The 24,696-nt window shown below is 45.5% G+C and overlaps 1 protein-coding gene and 1 pseudogene across 1 annotated transcript; both read left to right on the top strand.

Moving 5' to 3' along the window:
* The first annotated feature begins 1,570 nt into the window (after nt 1-1,570).
* LOC122436474 lies at nt 1,571-5,915 on the top strand (annotated as a pseudogene).
* An 8,133-nt stretch (nt 5,916-14,048) lies between these two features.
* LOC122436473 (piwi-like protein 1) lies at nt 14,049-17,514 on the top strand. The gene has a single exon (XM_043460260.1). It carries the CDS (start codon nt 14,270-14,272, stop codon nt 16,853-16,855), a length of 2,586 nt encoding a protein of 861 aa, XP_043316195.1. The 5' UTR covers nt 14,049-14,269; the 3' UTR covers nt 16,856-17,514.
* The last annotated feature ends 7,182 nt before the right edge of the window (nt 17,515-24,696 follow it).

The raw sequence follows: 24,696 nt of genomic DNA, 5'->3' as shown, positions 1-24,696 counted from the left end.
TATGCTTTCCTGCTTGAATTGTGAAACTGTATGCCTTGCCTATATGGAAACCTCAATGAAATTTTACTGACATGAAGTTAAGTAATTAAGATATGGGGAACGAATATGGAATTGGAATCACCTCTATTTTATAAATGATATTCTCGGCACCACTGTTTCTTTGTGAAATACTTAATTCTTTGTATTTCCCAAATATAAAGCAATGACTGTCCACCATGAAATATAGAGTTCTCTACATTGCATGTATGAAAATCTATATTGCCTGTATGAAAAACTTTCCTTCATGAAAGTTGGATTTCTCTATATTTCATATCTGAAGATCAGAATGGACATTTTCCTCAGAGAAATAAGGAGGTCTGTGTCTTTCATATTAACCACTGGTTCTTCAGTCTCTGAAACACCTGTTTGCATCTGTGTCACTGTTCCTTGTATGTGTGTGTGTGTGTACCTGTGTGTGCTAGTGTCACCTCTGTGTGTGTGTGTGTGTGTGTGTGTGTGTGTCTGGTCTAAGGCATGTGCTCAGTGTGAAACACCAGACATCCTAGGAGACAGAGTGTGAGCGTGGCATCTGTCCAGGCACTTAAGTGTGCCCACCTTAGCTGTTCAGCTGGGAGGCAGGAGTAACTAATGGTCAGGAGGAGCATGTTGCTCCACTTCAAACACTTCCCGGAGAAGCTCTGTTCCTCTGGGAAGCACATCCGCAGGTGCACATCCTTAGCCACCAGGCTGCCTGCTCTAAGCCAGGCCGGGGGACAGGCCAAGAGCTGAAAGCCCGCAGGTCAGGGGCTCCAGGGTGTCTGGCTTGGGGCTGCGTTGTGGGGCCTGGACAGCGAGCTGAGGAAAGTGCTCTGCTTCTTCATCAGAGGATGGCTGCATTCCTGACACGGCTCAAGCCTAAGGCACAAGCTGAGGGATGCACTCTGCAGCGGGTGCACGTCGGTGAGGTCGGCATGAGCCCCGCCCGCTTCCCCGAGCCACCACGATCCCCTGCACCGCCCCCCGGCCCCCTGCCCCACGCCCTGCCCAGGGCTTGTAGTTTGGATCCCAGGTGCGCCCCTCTGTCCCTGAGGTACCCAGGAAACCTGTCTCACCTGTGTGGAGCACACGGAGTCGCCCGCTGCCCCAGAGGCAATGTCAAGCTTGAGGATGGTTGCAGCATCAGGTTCAGGTTCTTTGCCTTCGCCTCCAACTGGCCTGGCTCTCCCGGTCGCTGGTCAGGCACTTCTGCACTGTTGGTCAGGCAAAGGGCTTGCGTGGACCGGCGCACTCTGCGCAGGGCCGAGTTTGGCCACTGGGTCACCTGCGGCCAGAGTGCCCAGAATTCCAAGGGGCGTGTCCTGGTGTCTGGAGGTCAGGGTGTGGAGTTCGGCCCCTTCCGGCCACCATCCTATGCGTGCGTGGGGACGCACAGTTCTGCGCATGAGTGTCTCCCCTCCCCTGCTCATTGGCTGTGGGCAAGGAAGCTGTGGGTAGTGCCACATAGACTGCAGTTGGTGGGCAGGCTGTGCAGGCTGCCTACTGTGTTCTCATGGCCAGCTTCTTCGCCTCTCTGGGCTAGGGCCAGAACACCATGGAGAGTGAGACGGGGTCAGGGGAAGGCGGCATCAGCCCGGGATCCTGGATCTTGTGAGCCCGGGTCTTCACGAGGGAGGGGCCCTGGGGCCTAGCAGCCTGGTGGGGTGACAGAGGTGATGCAGGCCCCAGGTGGTGTGCCAGGCGAGGAGGCCACCCTCTACTGGGTGGAGGCAGTGGAGGTAGGTGCTACCCTGGAGGAGGGAGAGATATCAGGAATCGGGCAGGAAGTCCAGCTGCTGGTGTTAGAAGTCATGGAGGAGGTGGAGGTGGTGGTGTACGAGGAGCAAGAGCAGGTCTCCTCGGAGGAGCAGTGCCAGGAACATCCAAGGCCCGGAGCTCCAAGTGACCAGCCTGCACTGGAGGCGCTGGCGACCCTGCAGCTGGAGCTGGGCCCTGTGAATAAGAAAGCCCAAAGGGTGCACGCTCGCCTAAAACATAAGAACTGTCAGAGGCGGACGCTGACTCTAGAACAGAGAAGTGCCATCATCCAGGGAATCTGTGGTTTCTGGATTAAAGTTGTATGCCTTGCTGTGGTGCTTGTGATTTTTTTTTTTTTTTTAACCTGTGCTATTGCAGGAGCAGTTTATAGATCTGAGAGTTCTGGTATAAAATTTTTATTTTTGGATGGTATTGGTGACCGTTCTGCATATCTATTCCTGATATTAGGTGTGATGTCCTTGCTATTCTGGCTAGCACAAATTGGTACTTGGGCTTTTCTTGCAGAGGTCCCAGTCAGAATTGTCCTTAGCACCAGGGACTCTTCAGAGAAAAGGCTTATCAGGAATCCAGGTCTTCTTCCAAAAGCTGAGTGTATTTGGGGGGAGGTTGGCATGTGTATGTGCTCATACTGGTTGTAGCTAGCAGTGTGTGTTCTCCAGAAGTAAGCTAACTTTCAGGGGGCTGAGATGGAGCTTAGGGCCTTCCTGTTAGGAAGAGAACCTCCTTCTGGTAGTGCATTCCTAGGCACAGCCTTGTCTGGTGTTCAGACAGTCTTCATCAACAGAAATGTGATGAGTTAATTAGGAGCAAGTTGAAGACATAGAGAGCCATTCTACACTTTAGGCTAGCTTTGTTCTTCTGGCGCTTTTACCTCGAGCATCTAGAGGCTCCTTGACCTAAAGCAGTTTATGAACCACCCCCAAATGTCATGTCTTATGACCAAACAAGACCGAGACATGCTTCACTTCATGACCAACTTGAAGGTCAGGCTGCCTGCTGACACTGATCAATGTGGAGGGAAGGTGACTGGGGAGGGGAGAGGATGTGGTTTATCCCTGAAGACAGGAAAAGGCAGCTCTTCTGTAAAGAGGTTTCACACCCACCCACCCCTCACCTGCCACCCTTTGTCCTGGCAGGTGGAGGAACTCCGGCATCCCACTCATCACTGCATGATCACATTGTCCTTTCAGAGGAATAGGTATTTCCAAAATGAAGTAATTGTTAAGAAGTATCTCATTAACATCACTGGTAAGAGGCAGCTCCCTGGATTTGGGGGGTGGGGGCAGGAAAGTGGCGGTTGAATTGGAAAGGGATTTAGGTATTTCTCCCATACTCCTTCTCCTGCAGGATACCGAGTATCCCGTTCCACTCCAATTCAGTGGCACCAGGGGTTTGAACGTAAGGCATACAGTCGCAGGAACCATAACAGCAGCGTTAACTTCTTCAACTGGCTCTCTGACCACAGCTTCACAGGATCTGACCAGATTGCTGAGGTGGGGTCCCACGTGGGCACTGGGCCAGAATTGGTGATTTATATTGGAGTTCTTGGCGGTGCACGGGAGGGCTCAGGGCCTAGCCGGCCCTGTGCTGACCTTGCTCATTGCCCTGGCAGGTTAACATAAAGGATCTGTGGCCCAATCCTTTGCAGTACTATGTGAGGAGGAAGGCTCCAGCATGAGAGGTACTGGGAGGATGAGAGGTGAGGAGCCCAAGGGCTGAGCACTGGCATAGCTGTTATCCAGGAAATTGGGTCGTTCTTTCACTTGTGGAGAAAGTGAGACTCCGTGGAATCCAGAGTGACACCAGGGCCTGAGGGAGTCGGCAAGAGATAGCAGTGGTAGAGAACTCTAGTAAAAACCAGGTTCTAACTGGAGAAGCTGAGGTAGATGAAGTGGCCTGGTGAGGCCAAAGTCACTCCAATTTATATCTGGCTTGGCTGCACATCTCTGAACTGTCATTCCATGGCCAACAAGTCTACCCTCAGGCTTCTCTTAAATTGGGACCCACCTGCTATTCCGTATGAAGTCCCCTTTCCACAAAGGTTTGTGAGTCTCTTTTCTGCAAGGCTGTGGCCCACTGACCATCCTTTGATTCCATTCTGATCATTACACTTGTTTTGTTGGTGTTGTTGCTTTTAATTTTCTTCTGCATCTTTTTCACCTGCCACCCTCATTCTGAGAATACTGACCACTGTGCAGGATTATGGAGAATAGTCTTTTATTTGTTTTAACTGGAGGATAATTACTTTACAGTACCGAGACAGGTTTTGCTGTACACTGGCCAACATGAATCACCCATGGGTATACACGTGCCCCCCAAATGCTGAACGTGCCACCCACTGCCCTCCCCTGCCTGTCTTTCTGGGTTTCCCCTCAACATGACTTTGGTTGCTTTGCTTCACGCATCAAACTCGCACTGGTCATCTATTTTACATAAGGTAATGTAAATGTTTTAGAACAATTTTCTCAAATTAACCCACCCTCACGTTCTCCCACTGAGTCCAAAGTCTGTTCTTTATATGTCTGTGTCTTCATTTGCTGCCCTGCATGTTGGATGTGCAGTACCTCCTACATGGTCCTCAACTCCATATATTTGTGTTAACATACAGTGTTTATTTTTCTCTTTCTGACTCATTTCACCCAGTATAATAGGATCCACATTCATCCCATCTCATTAGAACTGACTTGGCCACGTTCCTTTTTAGAGCTGAGTAACATACAATTGTGTATCTGTATGCCAACTTCCTTATCCCTTCATCTGCCGATGGACATATAGGTTGCTTCCATGTCCTAGCTATGGTAAGTAGTTGTACAGTGAAGACTGGGGTGCGTGATGTTTGGTATGTGCTTAGAGGACATGTGAAAGTTCACAGACACTCTCTCCTGGGAACTGTCTTGCAAGTTTAAAGCTGTCTTTAGTGTTTTCAGAGAGGGTAGGTTTACATATGTGTGTCTCTAGTCTGTTTTGAAAGGAACCCCCTGATTTTGAGAAACTTAATGATGGAGTGTCCCCCTTGACCTAAAATAGGATACCTAATAAGCTGCTTCACATGCAGATCAGTGGCCAGCACAGTGCTCTTGGACTGGAAAGTAATGAAGAGTGGCCTGGATCGAGGGAAATGGATCGAGAGGGAGATACAAGTAAACCTGAAATAATTCCAAAGGATAAATATAGAGCATCAAATAATTGTATGTATATGTATTGTTTGGGCAGGTCCTTACACAGAGATTTTGCTGTCGCTTTTTTTTTCTCAGACCCTGCCTTGGGTTGTGGTGATCGGGGGCCAAAGAGAAATAAAATACCCCTAACTAGATACTGTCTAGTCAAAAGGACAGAGAGCCATTTAGTAAGGATGAGAGTGTGCTGGTCACTTTTCGAGCACATTCTTAACCTGATGAGAATGGGGCTATGTGACTTTATCCCATCAGGGTTCCTCTTTTCCAGAACCCCTGTTTTTATTTTTTGACCTGAGAATTTTGCTTTATTGGGTGTTTGGATAAATACAAGTTTACTTCCTATTTGAGTGACCACCACTATGACTAATGTTAAATGGAAATCATTACATAGCTTGTTGTATATAAGCCCATGTGCTCTAGATTTTTTTTTCATTTTTAACTCATTATTTTATCAAGTAGAGGAAATTTCAGAAGAGTTTTTTTTCAGTCGACACAGTAAGGGAAAATATTTTGGATATTTCCTGATGCTTTATAAAATCTATTCAAGCACTTTTTCCTAAAATTTAAGTTTTATATTTTGAAGTGGTATTTAAAACCACTGATATGACTAGCCTAATGAGTGATATTTGACTAAAATTCTTTAGCATATGTTGCAAAAATTCATATTTTTTATGAAAGTCAGTGGATTTTGTTAAATTACAATACAATTACCATGTCCCTGGGAAGACAAATTATAAGCGGGAATGTCAAATTATAAGAGGGAAGGTTTGAAATGCAATTGTTGTTACTAAGGAGAATCATATGCCCCAAGAACTCCTGCTTTTTGCCTCATGCTCCTTCCTCTCTACTGTCAAGGTTCTCATCTTGCTACATAATTTTGTTTTGTTTTTTAATTTAATTTCTATCAACCTCCTTTCCACTTTTTTTTTTAAGCCTCTGTGGAAGGACAGCATCAGACCACTTCCCATCCAGTGATCTGAGCACTGAAGTCTCCAGCAGGGAGTCGCTGGGCAGCAGAGGACATCTGTGTGCCTTTAGACGAGTCTGTGACCTTGGTTGAGTGCCAATGAACTTGGGTGCTGGAGCATTCATTCACCCTAACATTCCTCCTTTTCAAAAGTGACTTGTTCTTCTTTTTCAAACTCGTCTGGATCACTGGAGAAGGAGAGATCAGGCATGACCTCCTGGGTACTCATGGCAGATGGTACCACACATGTGTAGGACTTCCTGGACCAGCATCCACTGCATCTGACCCACTGGGGAAGTTCCCCTTGGTATTGCAGGAACGGCACAGAGAAGAGTCTTGCTACACAGAGCAGGGGTGGGCTGGTTAAAGTGAGAGCCTCTGGGAGAGGCAGGTATCAGCTCTGGGATCAGTAGCCACCAGTAACCCTTCCCTGGCTAGTGCAGAAAGGCTAGAGGATTTACTTTTGAAAAACACTGACTTGAAACTCAGAGGACTGAGTTTCCTGGGAGATGGCTGGATGTTCTGCCAAGAGATGAAGGGCATGACAGGGCAGGGTCTCCATGAATCCTGCTCCCACACTTACCAGCTGTGTCATGTTGGGCAGGTTACTTAACCTCTCTGTACCTCCCGCTCTCCAGTGTAAAATGAGGATGATGCAAGCCACTTTTTCCTAATTGCTGTGAGGGTGCAATGATATAAGCTGCATAAACCATCCGGAACAGGGAATTGCACAAGATAAGAGCCGTGACACTGATGGTTTTTACTGTTTTGTTTTGCTTTTTTGGCTTTTTGGGTTTTTTCTTCTTGTAATTAATTATTTTTTGGCTACCTGTGTGGCATGTGGGAACTTAGTTCCCTGACCAGGGATCAAACCCATACTCCCTGCCTTGGAATCACAAAGTCTTAACAACTGGTCCACCAGGTCAGTCTCAGTTTCTACTATTAACTGAGGGAAAACATATATATATATATATATGGGACATTTGATGCCTAGCTCACAGTAGGTCATTAACAGAAACTTCCTAAATGAACACATGGGTAATTTGGCTTCTAGGGGCAAAAAAACACCCTTGGATTGTGGATTCTGAAGGTGAGGTACCAGTAGCTCAGCTCAGGTCAGGATATAGAGGGGCACTGCTTTCGATTCAAGCTAGCCACTACAGCAGAAAAGATTAAAAATGGAACACTGGTCACTTATTGATCTGAAAGGGAGAGTGGTTCCCAGGGATGACTTCATGGAAAGGACACAATTAACCTTGATCTGGGGTTTATTTACTCCATAAATTGAGCAGTCCTGGTGGGCACTGGAGCCTGGTCCTGGCCAGGCCTGACTGCAGAGTATTTTCTGAACAGCTAATTAAGACAAAGCAGGTGACACCCACTGATCACCTCTAATTGTGCTGGGCTTTAAAAAGACTTGCAGGACTCAGTAACAGAAACTTTGATTTCTTTCTTTTTTTTTTGGAGTAAGTTGGAATCCAATGCTAAATGAGGTTACCACAAATGGCCCACAAGCAAAACGTTGTTTTGGTCTCCCAATCCTTTTGCTGGGCCTAGAGGTGCTCAACTGTGATCATTTTAATAAGCACAGATTAATGAGGGTTCTGTTTTTACAATGGACAGGCTTGGAACATTCCTCAGCCATACTCTTCAGAAAGCTGTCTCATTTTGAGCAGTTGGGGACCTTATTTCTGAAATTCATGTCCTAGGAGTGTTGAGTGTTTTCACTAGAAAACAACGTACTGTTTATTCATTCAGGAGATATTTTTGAGTATTGACTGAGCTGCTCTAATATCAAATTTTATGTGTGCGTATACACACACACACATATATGTTAATGAGTGCAGTCAATTCTTGGGAAGATGTCTACTAGACTCTTGAGGGTGGTGATTCTGGGAGGCAAGATTAGAAGTGGTGTATGACAGTCTTTATGCATGCATCATTTTATTATGCTTTATATAACATTTTCATGCTCTATCTGTTTTTTGTTGTGCATCTGCAGCTTGTGGGATCTTAGCTCCCTGATCGGGGACTGAACCCATGCACTCATGCATTCATGACTTTAGTAAGCAGGGATAAAACAGGCCCACAAAGAGATAAGCAGAAACCAAGTTACAGGGAGTTTGTGGAAAGCTCAGCCTCAGTGATTTGAGGTGATGTGGAAGAAGCTGCAGGGTCTGGGGCATGGTTGTGATTTTTGAGTTCAGAGAAACACAAGTCCCTGTTATCGTGGAGGGAAGCACACCCTGCCCTGAGAGCCAGCTTCCTCTCTGCATCCCAGTGACAGGAGAGCTTGATTCTCAACCAGAAGGGACATTTTTGACTCCCCAAATTCCTACGTTAAATCTTGCCCGTTGTCATCAGATGAGACATCATCCACGTGGATCTGGTCACAGTCCTATGGAGAATTTGGCAAGAAGAGAAAAAGGGAGATACGTGACTGTTGAAGCCAATGCAAACTTTGAGAGGTGATTTCATAAGCTGGAGGGTGAAAGAGCACTGGCCTCGGAGTGAGGAGTCCTGAATTCTAGTCTGGAGGTGGCCACTAAAAGTTGGATGCTCTTTGGTAAGTCTCATTCTCTTCTGCCTTTGGTTTCCTTACGAAGGAGCTGGTTGGCTCTAAGGTGGTGATAACTGTATAATTTATCATCACACCCTGACAGTTTTTCAGTGTAAAGGGGGCTGTTGTTAGTAATACATTGGGGGAGACAGGCAGAAAATAGGATCAATTCAATCTCCCTCTGCCCCCAGGTACACTAGGATGTGTGGTCACCATGACCATACAGCGGAAGCCTTTGCTTCGTTCAAGGTGTTTCCTCTGTCTGGAGGGCTCTCTGCTTTCATCTGCTTAGTAAACCTTGTATTCTTCAAGCATTAGCTTCCAGAGGTGCCCCCTGCCCAAGTTTCCCACGATCTGTGCCCATCATTTATTGAGCACTTATTATTTGCCAAGCATATAGTTTGGGCTTCCCTGGTGGCTCAGAGGGTAAAGTGTCTGTCTGCCTGCAATGTGGGAAACCTGGGTTCAATCCCTGGGTTGGGAAGATCTCCTGGAGAAGGAAATGGCGAACCACTCCAGTACTCTTGTCTGGAAAATTCCACAAATGGAGGAGCCTGGTGGGCTGCAGTCCTTGGGATCACAAAGAGTCACACACGACTGAGCATCTTCACTTCTACTATGTGCCAGGCTACCGTTTCAAGTGCTGGCCATTCAATGGATTCTAATAACATGCTGCCTGCTACCACACATCCCTCTCTCAGTTCTCTTTGCAGAAATACCTTAACACACGGTGATTAAGACAGAGAGGAGGGGATGGCATCAGTGGGCACGTGACCCAGGTTCAGTCAATCAGAGAGACTCAGGGTCCTCTGGCCACAGTGATTACTTCCAAGGTGAGGTTGTAGTCTCAGAAGGACCAATGAGGACCAGCCCTGGGACTTTTGACAAAGAGGAGCTCTCCTTTCCCTGGGGCTGCTGGATGGTGGGGTTAAGCCTGGGGCTGTTAGAGGAAAGCAGGTCTGGGAGCTGGAGAGAGGGATGAGGTCAGATCATGTGACTCACTCTATCCACCCACAACTGAGGGTAGGCCACCCTGAGCACTATAGTAGGTTGAAACACAGCTCCTCAAAGATATCTCATGTCCTAATCCCAGGAACCTTCCAGGGCAAAAGGAACGCTGTAGATGTGACTGAGTTAAAGACCTCATGATGGGTAGCGTATGCTAGTTGGACCCTGAATGTACTTATATGGGTCTTTGCAAGTAAGAGGCAGAGGGGTGTTATTTGATGACAGAGAAGGGTACTGGAGTGACATGCATTGAAGGTGGAGAAAGAGGCCAGAAGCCAAGAAATACAGGCATATTCCCGGAGCCAAAAAAGGCAAAGAAACAGATGCTCCCCTCAAAGCCTCCAGAAGAAACCAGCTCTGCTGACATCTTCAGCCCAGTGAAACTGATTTTGGACACTTAACCTTTAGAACTGTGTGTTTTCAGCCACTAAATGTGTGGTAATTTGTACAACAGTCACAGGAAAGGAAGGCACAGACTTTTCTGTTTAAGGGAGTGGAGATGGGTTTCCTGCAGTTGGCAACCAAAAGGCAAGAGTGATGCAGTGCCCCCAAGGAAGCCACATGCAAATCCCGCCAACCCTGTGAAGAGCTCCACTTCCATCATAAAGTGCATTCAGGTGAAGGATCCATAAGGCAAAAATCATGAGTGTGCTGTGCTTGCTATCATGGTACGGATTAGGGCTCAGGCTCTGGAGTCTGACTGCCTGGGTTTGAATCCTGGATCCAACCACTTCCCTAGATGTGTGACCTTGAGCAAATGATACAGCCACCATGAACCTCAGCAGTCAGACTGGCAAGTAGAGATAACAACAGAACCTGCTTACACAGTTGATGAGAGAAGAAACACCTGGCACACAGTAGGTGCTGCATAAATATTAGCTCTGATTATTGTGTTAAGATTTGTAAACATCCATGTTTTGGCTTTTGCAAGACAATTTCAGGAGGTGGAGACCTCCTAGTAAAGACTTTTAGGGAGAGGAGACATATGGAACTCTGAGATAGACCTCTGGGTGCAGGGTTGGGGGAAAACTGGTTGTAACATCCCTGGACTCCTGAAAGGAGGAGACACGCTGGGGGAAAGAACATGGTGCTATCAACGAGTAAGATATGACTTAGCAACTGAACTGACTGACTGATCAACATTTTGAACAGAGTTCTTTTTACACAAGGAAGAGGCTGGAATTTATCTTTGAGGACAGGAGCTTTGCTGGGGGATAATGGGACCACCTTCCCATCACTTGTTGAAGATATACAGAGTCAGGGAGTAGGGTGGGCACAGTCACCCTGATACAGGAAGCCTGGGCTGGCTTTGTGGGATTCGAGGTCAGAACCTAGAAGAAAGGGTGGTGTGGTGCTGATCCCTCCCTGGTCTCCTCAAGGGGCTGTGGGCTGGAAGGGGGTTTGCTGGAGCCTTTGGTTTGGAAGGAGGTTTGTGCCCAGAGGCCCTGGCCTGCTTTGCCCCCCAGTTCTGTGGCAGTGACAAAGTAGGACTTGGGGTCCTGCGGCATGGGACCTGGCATGTCCGTGGCCCCTGGGGGTGGGTGGTGTGCTCTGACACGTCTGAATGGCAACAACAGCAGGTAGCTTCACCCAGGGGCTTCCTTGGGGTCAGCCCTAGGCAGAGGGCAGCCAGACCAGAGGGCAAAGAACATGATGGTGATCCGTGGTGACCCCAACTGAGAGACTCTTTGGGTAGTGGTGGAAAGAAAAAAGAAACTTGGGAGGGCACTGGATGACCACTCTCTGAGCCAGCAGACATCTGGTTTATGCCTAAACCATTTCTACTTATGATTGCATTTCTCCTTTCCTTCCTTGCACCCAGGATTCTTATCTCTTAGTGGTAAAATTGATCCCCATCCCTGAGATGGCATGTCCTTTCCTAAAGACTCCTGTTCCATAATCACATTATCTACTAGAGTAGCAATCAGCCACATGTGGTTCTTTATAGTTAGACAATTAAAATTGAATAGAGCACTTCACTGGAAGTCCAGTGGTTTAGCATCTTCCTGCCAATGCAGAGGACAAGGGTTCGGTCCCTGCTCCAGGAAGAGCCCATATGTCATGGGGCAACTAAGCCAGTGTGCCACAACTACTGAGCCCATGCACCCTAGAGCCTATGCTTCACCATGAGAGAAACCACTGCCATGAGAAGGCCACACGCTGCAACTAGAGGGTAGTCTCTGCTCGCCACAACTAGAGAAAGTGTGTGTGCAGCAGTGAAGACCAAGTGCAGCCCAAAATAAATAAAATAAATTTAAAAATTCAGTAGAAAATTCAGCTCATTATGTCTATTTCATGGGCTCCACAGCGAAATGGAGCCAACAGATACCATACTGGACGCTGCACATCTCGCATCATTGCACAAAATTCCATCAGACAACACAGGTTCGAAGGGCAAACAAATTCACTGCTGTATTGACAGGTTCAATTAGGGAGGATCTTGCAAGCTGGCCAGGAGACATATCTCCTTTAACCCAAGCTGTCTTAAAACAGTAAATCATGATTCTGGAACAACTATCATCTCTCTCCCTCACTTCCCCTTCTTCTCTTCTCTCTCTCTCCTTCTCCCTCTTTCTCTGTCTCTCTAGAATTTCTGCTACTTTGAGAATTTACATACTTTAGCAATGCAGGGTTTACATTCCTCTATGCTGACCATCCACAGCCTCAAGCTCCATCTGCACTCCTCCATAGCCTCTATTGGGTTTTTTCTTACTTTACTTTATCTGGGCCCCCATGGGCATCCTAGTTGGGAGACCCCTGATCCAGAGCAATGTCATCAAGATGGGAGGATCCTAGGGCCCACCATCCTAATACATTAACAAGAACTGTACTGAAAAGCCAGTGCTGACTTCAGAGACCCAGGCACTGAGGAGAAATTAATAGCGAATTTCCCCCCAGTCAGTTGCTTTGCCTGAAATTGAAAAACCACTGCCCAGTGGCCCCCAGTCCTCCCCTAAAGCTTTAAAGCTGCTGTTGGGGTTCACCAGTCTCTTAGGCCCCTGAGCAGGGTTCCCTGCACTTTCCCTGACATCAGAGTAAGGCATGTGGGAAGGATCTGGTTTTCTCATCTGCCAGGGGATTGTTGGGGGGTGCTAAAGTGGGACAACAGTAGTGAGCACATTTTGGATTAATAAAAGACCACAATGCTCAGCTAGATACTACCTCATACTCCGCCAGCTGACCTGGATCAAGTTACCTGCTGAACCGACACGGAGGGGAACGGTAGGAGGTGGAGGACACAAGGACACTGGGCCCTGGGGGCGAGGACCCTATGCTCCACAACTCTGCTGCGTGGGGGGAAGCCCTCTCAGGCTGAGGATGACAACTCCTCACTGCCCAAGTTGCTTCTGACCTCTCTGGACTCAAAGCGTGACTATAATCCTGTCTGTGTGTTGGGGGTGGAAGAGATATGAGGGGGAATGTTTGGCCAAGACAGAGGGTGGGTTTACCTGTAGCCTCACCATTGGTGAGGCACAGTGGTGCTAAGGAATGAACACTTTCTGACCCAGAGAAACACACACAAACAGTCCTGTGCAAGGAAGCCGGTCATCCCGATGAGAAAACTGGAAACATCTGTAGTTCCCTCAACTGCGTCATGGAGGAATGAACTGTGGTATATCTATTCAGGGGGCTGCAACCCAGCAGCTCAGAAGGCAGATGGAGATTTTTAAATTAGCACAAACATATCCTGCAGTGCAAAAGCATCAGACTAGAGAATGAGACAGCCAGTATCACAGGGGTCTAAAGTGATTAAAAACCAGTTGAAAACAAAATGAGAATGTACACACAAAAACCGAATATTTCCATACACATAAATTAAAATGGAAAGATCTGGAAGATCACAGATCTGACTGGAATCAGGTACTTATGTCAATGGGAAAGCGAGTCTTGGCAAAGAGCCTCCCTTGCAGCTCCCACCATGGCCTAAGCCACAATTACCTCCTACCTACACCCGGGGACAGCAAACTATTACCTGGGGGCAAAATCTGGCTGGCCACCTGTTGTATAAATAATGTTTTACTGAAACACTGCCATGTTCATTCATTTACTTATACTCTGTAGCTGATTTTGTCCTACAATGGGAGGACTGAGTAGTTGACACAGCGACAGTCTTGACCCTGAAAAACTTAAAATATCTGGTCTCTGGTTCCTTAGAGAAGCTGTTTGCTGACCTCTTCATTTCTACCCTCCCTCCTTCTAGCCTAGTTTTCATCCAGCAGCTAGAGGGATCCTATTAAACACTAAGTCAGATCCTGGCTCTCCCCTCCTCAAAACCCCACAATGGCTCCCACCTCCCACCACAAGTCAGGCCCCACTCTTCTGTGTATGCTTCCACTCATCACCTTCCACCCCCCTCACCCCCATTCTCCCAATGTACAGCAGACATAGCTTCTGCTAGTCCTTCAACAACCCTCATCCTCTTGCCTCAGGGCCTTTGCATTTGCTGTTCCTTCTGTTCTGAATCCTTCTCTATTTCCAACTATCTAAAGCCTACAAAGGATTGTTGATGTCACTGCCTTTGTAAAACTGCCCTAAGGCGTAGCTGTGGACCAGCGCCGGCACGGTTGTTACCCTCGGGCTCCGGCCTGCGGGCCTGGGGATTTTCCTGACTCAGGGATCAAACCCACGTCTCCTGGGGCTCCTGCATTGGCTGGCGAATTCTTCACCACTGAGCCACCTGGGGAGGCCCAAGTTATATTATATTGTGTAACCTGCTTTGGAAATTGCTGATTAGATCATTAAAGTTTTTACAGAAAAAGGAAAATGACTGGGCGAGCCAGAGCGAGAGCAAGAGGAAGGGCTCGTGGTCAGGAGATGGTGCAGCATGTGGGCGCCTCTGCGAGTCAGCAGCCTGGTTACATTCAGTCTCGACCTCAGCAGCCGCCTGCAGAGGGGGAATTAGTTGGCCGTGGACGACTGAGAGGAACAGTAGGAGCAACAGCGAAGTCTCAAGAACTCCAGATATCTGCTGGATTCCAGGAGTTATCATTAGCAGAGAGAGGAGGTCGTCGTAGAGACTTTCATGATCTTGGTGTGAATACAAGACAGAACCTAGATCATGTGAAAGAATCAAAAACAGGTTCTTCAGGTATTATCGTAAGGCTAAGCACCAACCATTTCCGATTGACATCCCGTCCCCAGTGGGCCTTATATCAGTATCACATTGACTATAATCCGTTGATGGAAGCCCGAAGACTCCGCTCAGCTCTTCTTTTTCAACATGAGGATTTAATTGGAAGGTGTCATGCTTTTGATGGAACGATATTATTTTTACCTAAAAGACTACAGCGCAAGGTTACTGAAGTTTTTAGTCAGACTCGAAATGGAGAGCATGTGAGGATAACAATCACCCTGACAAATGAACTCCCACCTACGTCACCAACTTGTTTGCAGTTCTATAATATTATTTTCAGGAGGCTTTTGAAGATCATGAATTTGCAACAAATTGGACGGAATTACTATAACCCAAGTGACCCAATTGATATTCCAAATCATAGGTTGGTGATTTGGCCTGGCTTCACCACTTCCATTCTTCAGTATGAAAACAACATCATGCTCTGCACTGATGTCAGTCACAAAGTCCTCCGAAGTGAAACCGTTTTAGATTTCATGTTCAACTTGTTTCATCAAATCGAAGAGCACAAATTTCAAGAACAAGTGTCTAAGGAACTGATTGGTTTAATTGTTCTCACCAAGTATAATAACAAAACATACAGAGTAGATGATATTGACTGGGACCAGAATCCAAAGAGTACGTTTAAGAAAGCAGATGGCTCTGAAGTCAGCTTCTTAGAGTACTACAGGAAGCAATATAACCAAGAAATCACTGACCTGAAGCAGCCGGTTTTGGTCAGTCAGCCTAAGAGGAGGAGAGGCCCTGGCGGCACGCTGCCAGGTCCAGCCATGCTTATCCCAGAGCTCTGCTACCTCACAGGTTTAACTGATAAAATGCGTAATGATTTTAATGTGATGAAAGACCTGGCTGTTCATACAAGACTAACTCCAGAGCAAAGGCAGCGTGAAGTCAGAAGACTGATTGATTATATTCATAAAGATGATAATGTGCAGAGGGAGCTTCGAGACTGGGGTTTGAGCTTTGACTCCAACTTACTGTCCTTCTCAGGAAGAATTTTGCAAGCAGAAAAGATTCATCAAGGTGGAAAAACATTTGATTACAATCCACAATTTGCAGATTGGTCAAAAGAAACAAGAGGTGCACCATTAATTAGTGTTAAGCCACTAGATAACTGGTTGTTGATCTATACTCGAAGAAATTATGAAGCAGCCAATTCGTTGATACAAAATCTATTTAAAGTTACACCAGCCATGGGCATACAAATGAAAAAAGCAATAATGATTGAAGTGGATAATAGAACTGAAGCCTATTTAAGAGTCTTACAGCAAAAGGTTACGTCAGATACCCAGATAGTTGTTTGTCTGTTATCAAGTAATCGGAAAGACAAATATGATGCTATTAAAAAATACTTATGTACAGATTGCCCTACTCCGAGTCAGTGTGTGGTGGCCCGAACCCTAGGCAAACAACAGACTGTCATGGCTATTGCTACAAAGATTGCGCTGCAGATGAACTGCAAGATGGGAGGAGAGCTTTGGAGGATTGATATGCCTCTGAAGCTAGCGATGATAGTTGGCATTGACTGTTACCATGATACCACAGCTGGACGGAGGTCAATTGCAGGATTTGTGGCAAGCATCAATGAAGGGATGACTCGCTGGTTCTCTCGCTGTGTGTTTCAAGATAGAGGACAAGAACTAGTAGATGGGCTTAAGGTCTGCTTGCAAGCTGCTCTAAGGGCTTGGAATAGCTGCAATGAATACATGCCTAGTCGAATTATTGTATATCGGGATGGTGTTGGAGACGGTCAGCTTAAAACATTGGTGAACTATGAAGTTCCACAGTTTTTGGATTGCCTGAAATCTCTTGGTAGAGGTTACAACCCAAGACTAACGGTAATTGTGGTGAAGAAACGTGTCAATGCCAGATTTTTCGCTCAGTCTGGAGGAAGACTTCAGAATCCACTTCCTGGAACAGTTATTGATGTAGAGGTTACCAGACCAGAATGGTATGATTTTTTTATCGTGAGCCAGGCAGTGAGAAGTGGGAGTGTTTCTCCCACACATTATAATGTCATCTATGACAACAGTGGCCTGAAGCCAGACCACATACAGAGGTTAACTTACAAGCTATGTCACGTCTATTATAACTGGCCAGGTGTCATTCGTGTCCCTGCTCCTTGCCAGTATGCCCACAAGCTGGCTTTCCTTGTCGGCCAGAGCATTCATAGAGAACCAAATCTGTCACTGTCAAACCGTCTTTACTACCTCTAACCTACAGAAGACGACAAGATGTGGCTGCATTTTTCTTTTTGAAATTGTATCTTCAGGATTTTTTTTTTAAGCTCTTATTTTTTTAACCGTTATCTTTCTAGATGAAGCTTGGGAAGGAAACTAGGAAATCTAGAGTCATTTCTAACTTTGCTATTAATTGACTTGTTTCATAGGTAAAAATTAGGATTTACTCTTTTATCTTGTTCTCATAAATGTGAGGATTTTTTGTTTTGAAAAAGTGTGGAGAAGATGCTTTGTACTATAAGCAGAATCTCTTATTAAACTATTTGAAAAGTAGGGATTTACTTGAAAATGTTCTCAGGAGTAAGCAAGTCTTACTTGTAAAGCTACAGTGGCCTTGTTTTTGAAATACTTAGTTTGAATTTAAAGGAGAGAAAAGGAATAAAGTGGAGGGCTCACTACAGTCGTAAGGTAGGATTTTACTTGAGTGTCTGATGATCTCATTTTATAGGAAAAGCTGCCATTAAATAGCCTATACAAGGTGTAGGAGAAGTGTGCAACTGTGGAGAAGTGTGCTTATTTTTAATTTCATTTTGGGGGCTAAGTATTATGGGGGTTAAAAAAGATAGTTGAAAATTTTAAATTTCTGTCCAAAGAAATATTTTAATACTGTTTAATAAAAGAGACCAGTAGTCTGTATTAACATTACTATTTTTTTTTTTTTGCAACTGGGACATCGTTCCATTTGTTATAAAATAAAATTACAATGATTGTCATCTTAAAAAAAAAAAAAAAAACTGCCCTAAGAATTCTGCCCATTTCAGGACAAATGCTTCTCTGTTTCTGCAGTTTGTGGGGCCTGTAGGATTAATCTGGGCCTGACACACTGGCTGATTTCTTTCATCTACTAAACTGGGAAATCAGAAAGGTAGTGTCTTTTTTTTTTTTTAACTGGTTTTTGCAAGTGCAGAGAGTACAGCAGAGTCTGGGGTCTGGGTCAAATTCTGACTCTGGTACTGAATAACAGAATGAACTTGGACAAGTATTGAGCTGTAAGGCTCTTTCTGTAATTGAGCTGCAGAATGGTACTTCTCACATAGGGTTTTTTAAGGATTGAATGAATCAGCACACATGAAGCACTTTTAAAAGTCTCTCGACTGTAGAAAATACCACATACATGCTTGCTTTGATTATTGCAAGTATTACTATGGGGAATTCCATTGCCTCAAACTGAGTTGAGTTCACCACTGCAAGAGGTTCATGGATGGTCAGTTCTGTTTATGAAACAATGAAGCAAAGCAGAACACTGTAGTCTTCAGTCCTAATCCCATGGGCACATCAGGATGTTACATGTTAATACGTCTCAGGGAACAGGGAGGGGAAGAGAACTGGAGGAGACACATTCAGTTTCAGGTGGCCTTGACTTTGTAACTGGTCTTCAAAAGCTCATCCCTGGGCAACAGTACCAGCCCTGACATTTCCTAGGTGTGTGATCCTGGGCAAATTACTAGATACTTATGAGTCTTCAGTTTCTTGTTGTTGTTTTTAACAAACTTTTCATTTTAGAACAGTTTTAGATTTACAGAAAGTTGTGACTATAGTACAGGGTATTCCCATATACTACCCAGTTTCCCTTATTGTTAAAATCATATATTCAGTTTGTCACAACTGATAAAACAAATATCACTATATTAGTATTAGCTAATTTTAATTCTGTTGTTTCCACTACCATCCATTTTCCCTTCCAGGATCCCATCTGTAGTACCACATTATATTTTTTTCATCTTGTCTCTTTGATTCTTCTGGACTGTGATATTTTCTCAGACTTTCCCTGGTTTTGGTTATAGTTGAAAGGAATGCTGGTCAGGCATTTTGCAGACTGTCCCTCAACTGGGATTTATCTGAGGCTTTTCTCATGTTTAGACTGGAGCTAGGCGTTTTGGTGAGGAAGATCACAGAGCTAAAAGTGCCAGTCTCAACACAGCACATCAAGGATACATTCTATCAACATGACTTCACACTGGTGATGTTGACCTTGATCACCTGGCTCATGTAGTGATCTGTAGGTTTCTCCACTGTCAGGCTGAGTGGAGAAACCTGAGGACCTCCAGCTTTTCACATTATTCTCTTTGGAAGGAAGAAATCATGCTAGGCTCACAATGAAGTGTAGCATATTTACATAAATTATTTTGATTTTTTTTCTGTATGAGATTTGTCTCTCCTCCCCTACTTATTTATTTATTCATTTATTGGTGTCAGTATCCAAATGGGTATATCTTTCCTTTTCTCCTTTGCTTTTCACTTCTCTTCTTTTCACAGCTATTTGTAACACCTCCTCAGGCAGCCATTTTGCTTTTTTGCATTCCTTTTCCTCAGGGGTGGTCTTGATCCCTGTCTCCTGTACAATGTCACGAACCTCCGTCCATAGTTCATCAGGCACTCTGTCCATCAGATCTAGTCCCTTAAGCCTATTTCTCACTTACACTGTATAATCAGAAGGGATTTGATTTAGGGCATACCTGAATGGATTATTGGTTTCCCCCTCTTTCTTCAGTTTAAGTCTGAATTTGGCAATAAGGAGTTCAAAACTGAGCCACAGTCAGCTCCCAGTCTTATTTTTGCTTACTGTATAGTGCTTCTCTATCTTCAGCTGCCAAGACGATGCAGGCTGTGAAAGTGCCACACTAAATATGTCAGCAAATATGGAAAACAGCATTGGCCACAGGACCGGAAAAGGTCAGTTTTCATTCCAATCCCAAAGAAAGGCAATCCCAAAGAATGCTCAAACAACCACACAGCTGTACTCATCTCACATGCTAGTAAAGTAATGCTCAAAATTCTCCAGGCCAGGCTTCAGAAATACGTGAACCATGAACTTCCAGGTGTTCAAGCTGGTTTCAGAAAAGGCAGAGGAACCAGAGATCAAATTGCCAACATCTGCTGGATCATCAAAAAAGCAAGAGAGTTCCAGAAAAACATCTATGTCTGATTTATTGACTATGCCAAAGCCTTTGACCGTGTGGATCACAATAAACTGTGGAAAATTCTGAAAGAGGTGGGAATACCAGACCACCTGACCTGCCTCTTGAGAAACCTGTATGCAGGTCAGGAAGCAACAGTTAGAACTGGACATGGAACAACAGACTGGTTCCAAATAGGAAAAGAAGTAGGTCAAGGCTGTATATTGTCACCCTGCTTATCTAACTTATATGCAGAGTACATCATGAGAAATCCTGGGGTAGACAAAGCACAAGGTGGAATCAAGATTGCTGGGAGAAATTACCACCCTTATGGCAGAAAGTGAAGAAGAACTAAAGAGCCTCTTGATGAAAGTGAAAGAGCAAAATGAAAAAGTTGGCTTACAGCTCCACATTCAGAAAACTAAGATCATCGCATCCGGCCCCATTGCCACTACTGCTAGGTCACTTCAGTCATGTCCAACTCTGTGCAACCCCATAGACGGCAGCCCACCAGGCTCCCCCATCCCTGGGGTTCTCCAGGCAAGAACACTGGAGTGGGTTGCCATTTCCTTCTCCAGTGCGTGAAAGTGAAAATTGAAAATGAAGTTGCTCAGTCGTGTCTGACTCTTAGTGACCCCATGGACCACAGCCTACCAGGCTCCTCCATCCATGGGATTTTCCAGGCAAGTGTACTGGAGTGGGGTGCCACTGCCTTCTCCGCCGTTCCCACTGCTTCTTGGCAAATAGATGGGGAAGCAGTGGAAACAGTGGCTGACTTTATTTTTGGGGGTGGTCCAAAATCAGTGCTGATGGTGATTGCAGCCATGAAATTAAAAGACGCTTACTCCTTGCAAGGAAAGTTATGACCCATATAGACAGCGTATTAAAAAGCTGAGACATTACGTTGTCCACAAAGGTCTGTCTAGTCAAGGGTGTGGTTGCTCCAGTAGGCATGTATGGATGTGCGAGTTGGACTATAATGAAAGCTGAGTACTGAAGAATTGATGCTTTTGAACTGTGGTGTTGGAGAAGAGTCTTGAGAGTCCCTTGGACCTAATGGACATCCAACCAGTCCATCCTAATGGAGATCAGTCTTGGGTGTTCATTGGAAGGAGTGATGATGACGCTGCAACTCCAATCCTTTGGCCACCTGATGTGAAGAGCTGACTCATTCAAAAAGACCCTGATGCTGGGAAAGATTGAGGGCAGGAGGAGAAGGGACCAACAGAGGATGAGATAGTTAGACGGCATCACCATGTCGATGGACATGGGTTTGTGTGGACTCTGGGAGTTGGTGATGGACAGGGAGGCCTGGCATACTGCATTTCATGGGGTCACAAAGAGTTGGGCATGACTGAGCGACTGAAGTGAAGTGAACTGTGTCAGTATGGACTCGTGGGTACTTACTTTACACTTAAGGTTGTGTGTTTCCTTAGTTTCTCAGTCATGTCTGACTCTTTATGATTCCATGGACTGTGGCCTGCCAGGATCTTCTCTCCATAGAACTTTTGAGACAAGAATACTGGAGTGGGTTGCCATTTCCTATCCCCAGGAACTCTCTCTAACAAAGGGATCAAACCTGCATCTCCTGTGTCTCCTGCATCCGCAGGCAGATTCTTTACCACTGTGCCACCTGGAAGCCCATACTTAGGGTTAGATGCTATGCTATTTTAATACTCAAATTGTTCCAGCTCCAACCGTTGGGAACTCTTCTGGTCAACTCTTGCATCCCTGTGACAAGAGATGACACATCATCATGGGGTTTTGTGAGTATGTCCTTAGTTTGGGGTACTGTAAGATGTTCCATGCTATGTGTCTTCCCTGTCCAGCCCTAGAATCAGTCACTTATCCAAGGAGCCCTGATTCTTTGCACCAGAAAACGGTGTTGAGAAGTCAAGATCTGGGTGCTAGCTATGCTAGTTGCTACAGGAATGTCATTGCTTCTGGACCCTCTTGGACTGTTTCTTCTGGGCCTTCAAGGTCTCCAGGATCTTAAAATCATGATATACAGTTATTGCATCCATTTGTAGATGTGTAGTGTGGCATGTGGCTGGCCTAATAAAGGATATCAATTATAGTCCAGACCCCTTTCTTCACCAGCATGGAACCTGAAGTTCAGGCAGGATCAGTGGAACTTACATAAAGAGTCACAGGGCCTGGGAAAAGGTGTTACAGGATTGCAGGAGTGCCTCACCTTTCATCATCAATGACAGTGATGTATCCTTTTGTCTTGTGGTCAAAGTTCAGAGTTAATTTCAGGTTGACATCAATCTCCTCAAATGCATGGGAGAGCATCCCCTTTTTTCCTTTGCTCTGCAATTTGTGGAGGATGGGATTTACTGATCCTTTCCGTGACTGTTTGGTGGAACTCCTATTTAAAACAATCTGGACTTGGTGCCTTTGTAGAAATGTATGTCTTTATACACAATTTCAGTTTCTCATGATCATTGATTTATCATATTTTTAAAAGAATTGCCCCTTGGGTTAATTTTGATAATTTGTACCTTCCTGAAAAGTGTCAACTTCATCCAGGTTTTCAAGTTCACTGGTATAATATTGCTCTTGGCATTCTCCTCATTGGGACTTTCCTGTTGGCTCAGATAGTAAAGAATCTGCAGACAATGCAGGAGACCAGGGTTTGATCCCGGGATGTGGAAGATCCCCTGAAGAAGAGAATGGCTATACACTCCAGTATTCCTCCCTGGACAATTCCATGTACAGAGGAATCTGATAGCTACAGTCTGTGGGGTTTCAAAGAGTTGGACATGACATAGCGACAAACAACTTCTGAACAGTAAGCCTGCTGACAAATACCCATCAAAATCCTTTCTGATAAAGCTGGCGACAGCTGGGCTCTTCCTGCTGACCTGCTCTGCTGTGGTCCAATCCCATTACTTTTTGTCCTTGGCTGCTCGGAGACACAAATGCAGAAATGAAGTTGTTGATGCACTGGCTTTAGAAAAGTGACTCAGAGTGCAGATGGACCCTCTGCTCACTCCTTCTCCTCCAAGGCAGGGATATTTTAGGCGTGGGTTTGCTTAATCCTGCCTATAGATTAGCTAGTGAGAGGCCTGCTTCCTGGGAGGTAAACCAGGGCCATCTTTGGCGTGTTGTCTGCATGCTTAACTTCTCTGAAGAGCATTAAAGAGGCTGTGGCCCATGTTGCATTAATGACCAGTTAGGCAAGACATCTTGGAGAGCAGCTCAGCGCTGACACACTGAAATATTATCCTCCCTGATAGCTTCTGCAGAACTATAAAGCAGACGCTAAGCAATCAGGCCCATGTGTTAGGTAGGCAGCCTGCCCAGACTCCAACCATTCTGAGTCCGTCCAGCAGGAGCCTTCCCAAAGCTCCAGCAGCATCTAGAAATAGTCTCCCTCTGGCCCACTCACCTGCCTGGCCATGTCTGGGTTGGACCAGGGTTACCTTTTGCCAAAACCTTTCAGTTGATCTCGTTTCTTATGAAGGACTCTTTCTTCAATCCACTCTGTGGACCTGTTCTTCTCCAAGACAACATTCATCTCAAAATTGTATCTCCTATGAAAAACAAATGTACTAGCCTAGAAGTCAGCTTGGCCTGGGATCAGACCTCCACTCTGTCCTTACTAGCTCTGTGACCCTCGAAAAGTGACCTCTCTGGGTTGCATTCTTCATCCATAAAATAGACTTAAAAAGAAACATCTCCTTTGCATGGTACTAGTGAGATTTCAGTGAGAAAATGCACGTGTGATGCCATTACAGTGTTAGAGCTCAATACAAGTCATCCCTGAGTAAGTTAACCTCTCTATGCTGCAGTCTTCCCACCTCTAAAATGGGGATACAGAGCAGAATCTACTTCTGTGGATGCTATAAATACAGGCATACAGATGAGCAGTCAGGACATGTCAGCTGTCACTGTGATTGAGTTTATTATTCCCACCCTACCCAACTCCAACCTCTGTGCAGGTCCTACTTTGTAGAAATGCATTCAAATCCTGTTTATTGCTTTGTTCCCACTGCAGGTGTGGGAGGGAGGGAGGGTGCTGTAGTAGTGTGGTGTGGTTTAGGCTGCTGTTATCTGTGTGACTTTTGCATGTACAATGAGAAGATGACATTCTAATTCACAGAGGAGTTTTTCATCTTCACTTTCTTCACTTACCCCGGAAATTTATTATCTTGCTCTCAGTCCTTCCCCAGGCTTCCTGGCTCGTCTATCCTCCCTCTTTTCTTTCTCCCTCTGAACCCACTGTCTACAGCCCTATACAAGTGGAGATTTAATTCTCTGAACCCACTGTCTACAGCCCTGTGCAAGTGGAGAATTAAATCTTTGCTGTCAGCCAGCTGGCAAGTATTCTCCTGGGAGAAACAGCACAGCACAGCAGATACATGTAAGGGCTCTGGAGCCAGGCTGCCTGGGTCTGAATACTGCCAGTGCCAACTTTGTGACTTTGGATTATTCACTTCACCTCTCTGTACTTCTAGCCCTTCATTTTTAAAATCGATTGTATGGACTGAATGTTTGTTTCCTCCCCAAATTTCATGTGTTGAAGTGCAAACCCTCAACGTGGCTCTATTTGGAGAGGGGACATCTAAGGAAGTCATTAATGTTAAGAGAGGTCATATGGGTAAGACCCTGACCTGATAGGATTGGTGTGCTCATCTGGGCTTTCCTTGTGGCTCTAGGGTGAAGAATCTGCCTGCCAATGCAAGAGGCACAGGTTCAATCCCTGGGTCAGGAAGATTTCCTGGAGGAAATGGAAACCCACTACAGTATTCTTGCCTGGGAAATTCCATGGACAGAGAAACCTGGTGTGCTATAGTCCATGCAGTCACAAAGAGTCAAACAGGACTTAACAACTGGGCACATGCACTCATAACAGTCAAGAAGAGACTCAAAACTGGCTAGCACACACACACATACTCTCTCTCTCCCTCTTTT

Source organism: Cervus canadensis, chromosome Y (genome assembly GCF_019320065.1).
Source record: "Cervus canadensis isolate Bull #8, Minnesota chromosome Y, ASM1932006v1, whole genome shotgun sequence".
In the NCBI taxonomy this organism is placed as follows: domain Eukaryota; kingdom Metazoa; phylum Chordata; class Mammalia; order Artiodactyla; family Cervidae; genus Cervus; species Cervus canadensis.
Note: the sequence above shows the minus strand (reverse complement) of the source record. Positions and strands in the feature narration are given on the sequence as shown.

What these genes read in the sequence shown, in the direction of transcription:
- LOC122436473 (XM_043460260.1), top strand. Translation starts at nt 14,270, where the DNA reads ATGACTGGGCGAGCCAGAGCGAGAGCAAGAGGAAGGGCTCGTGGTCAG.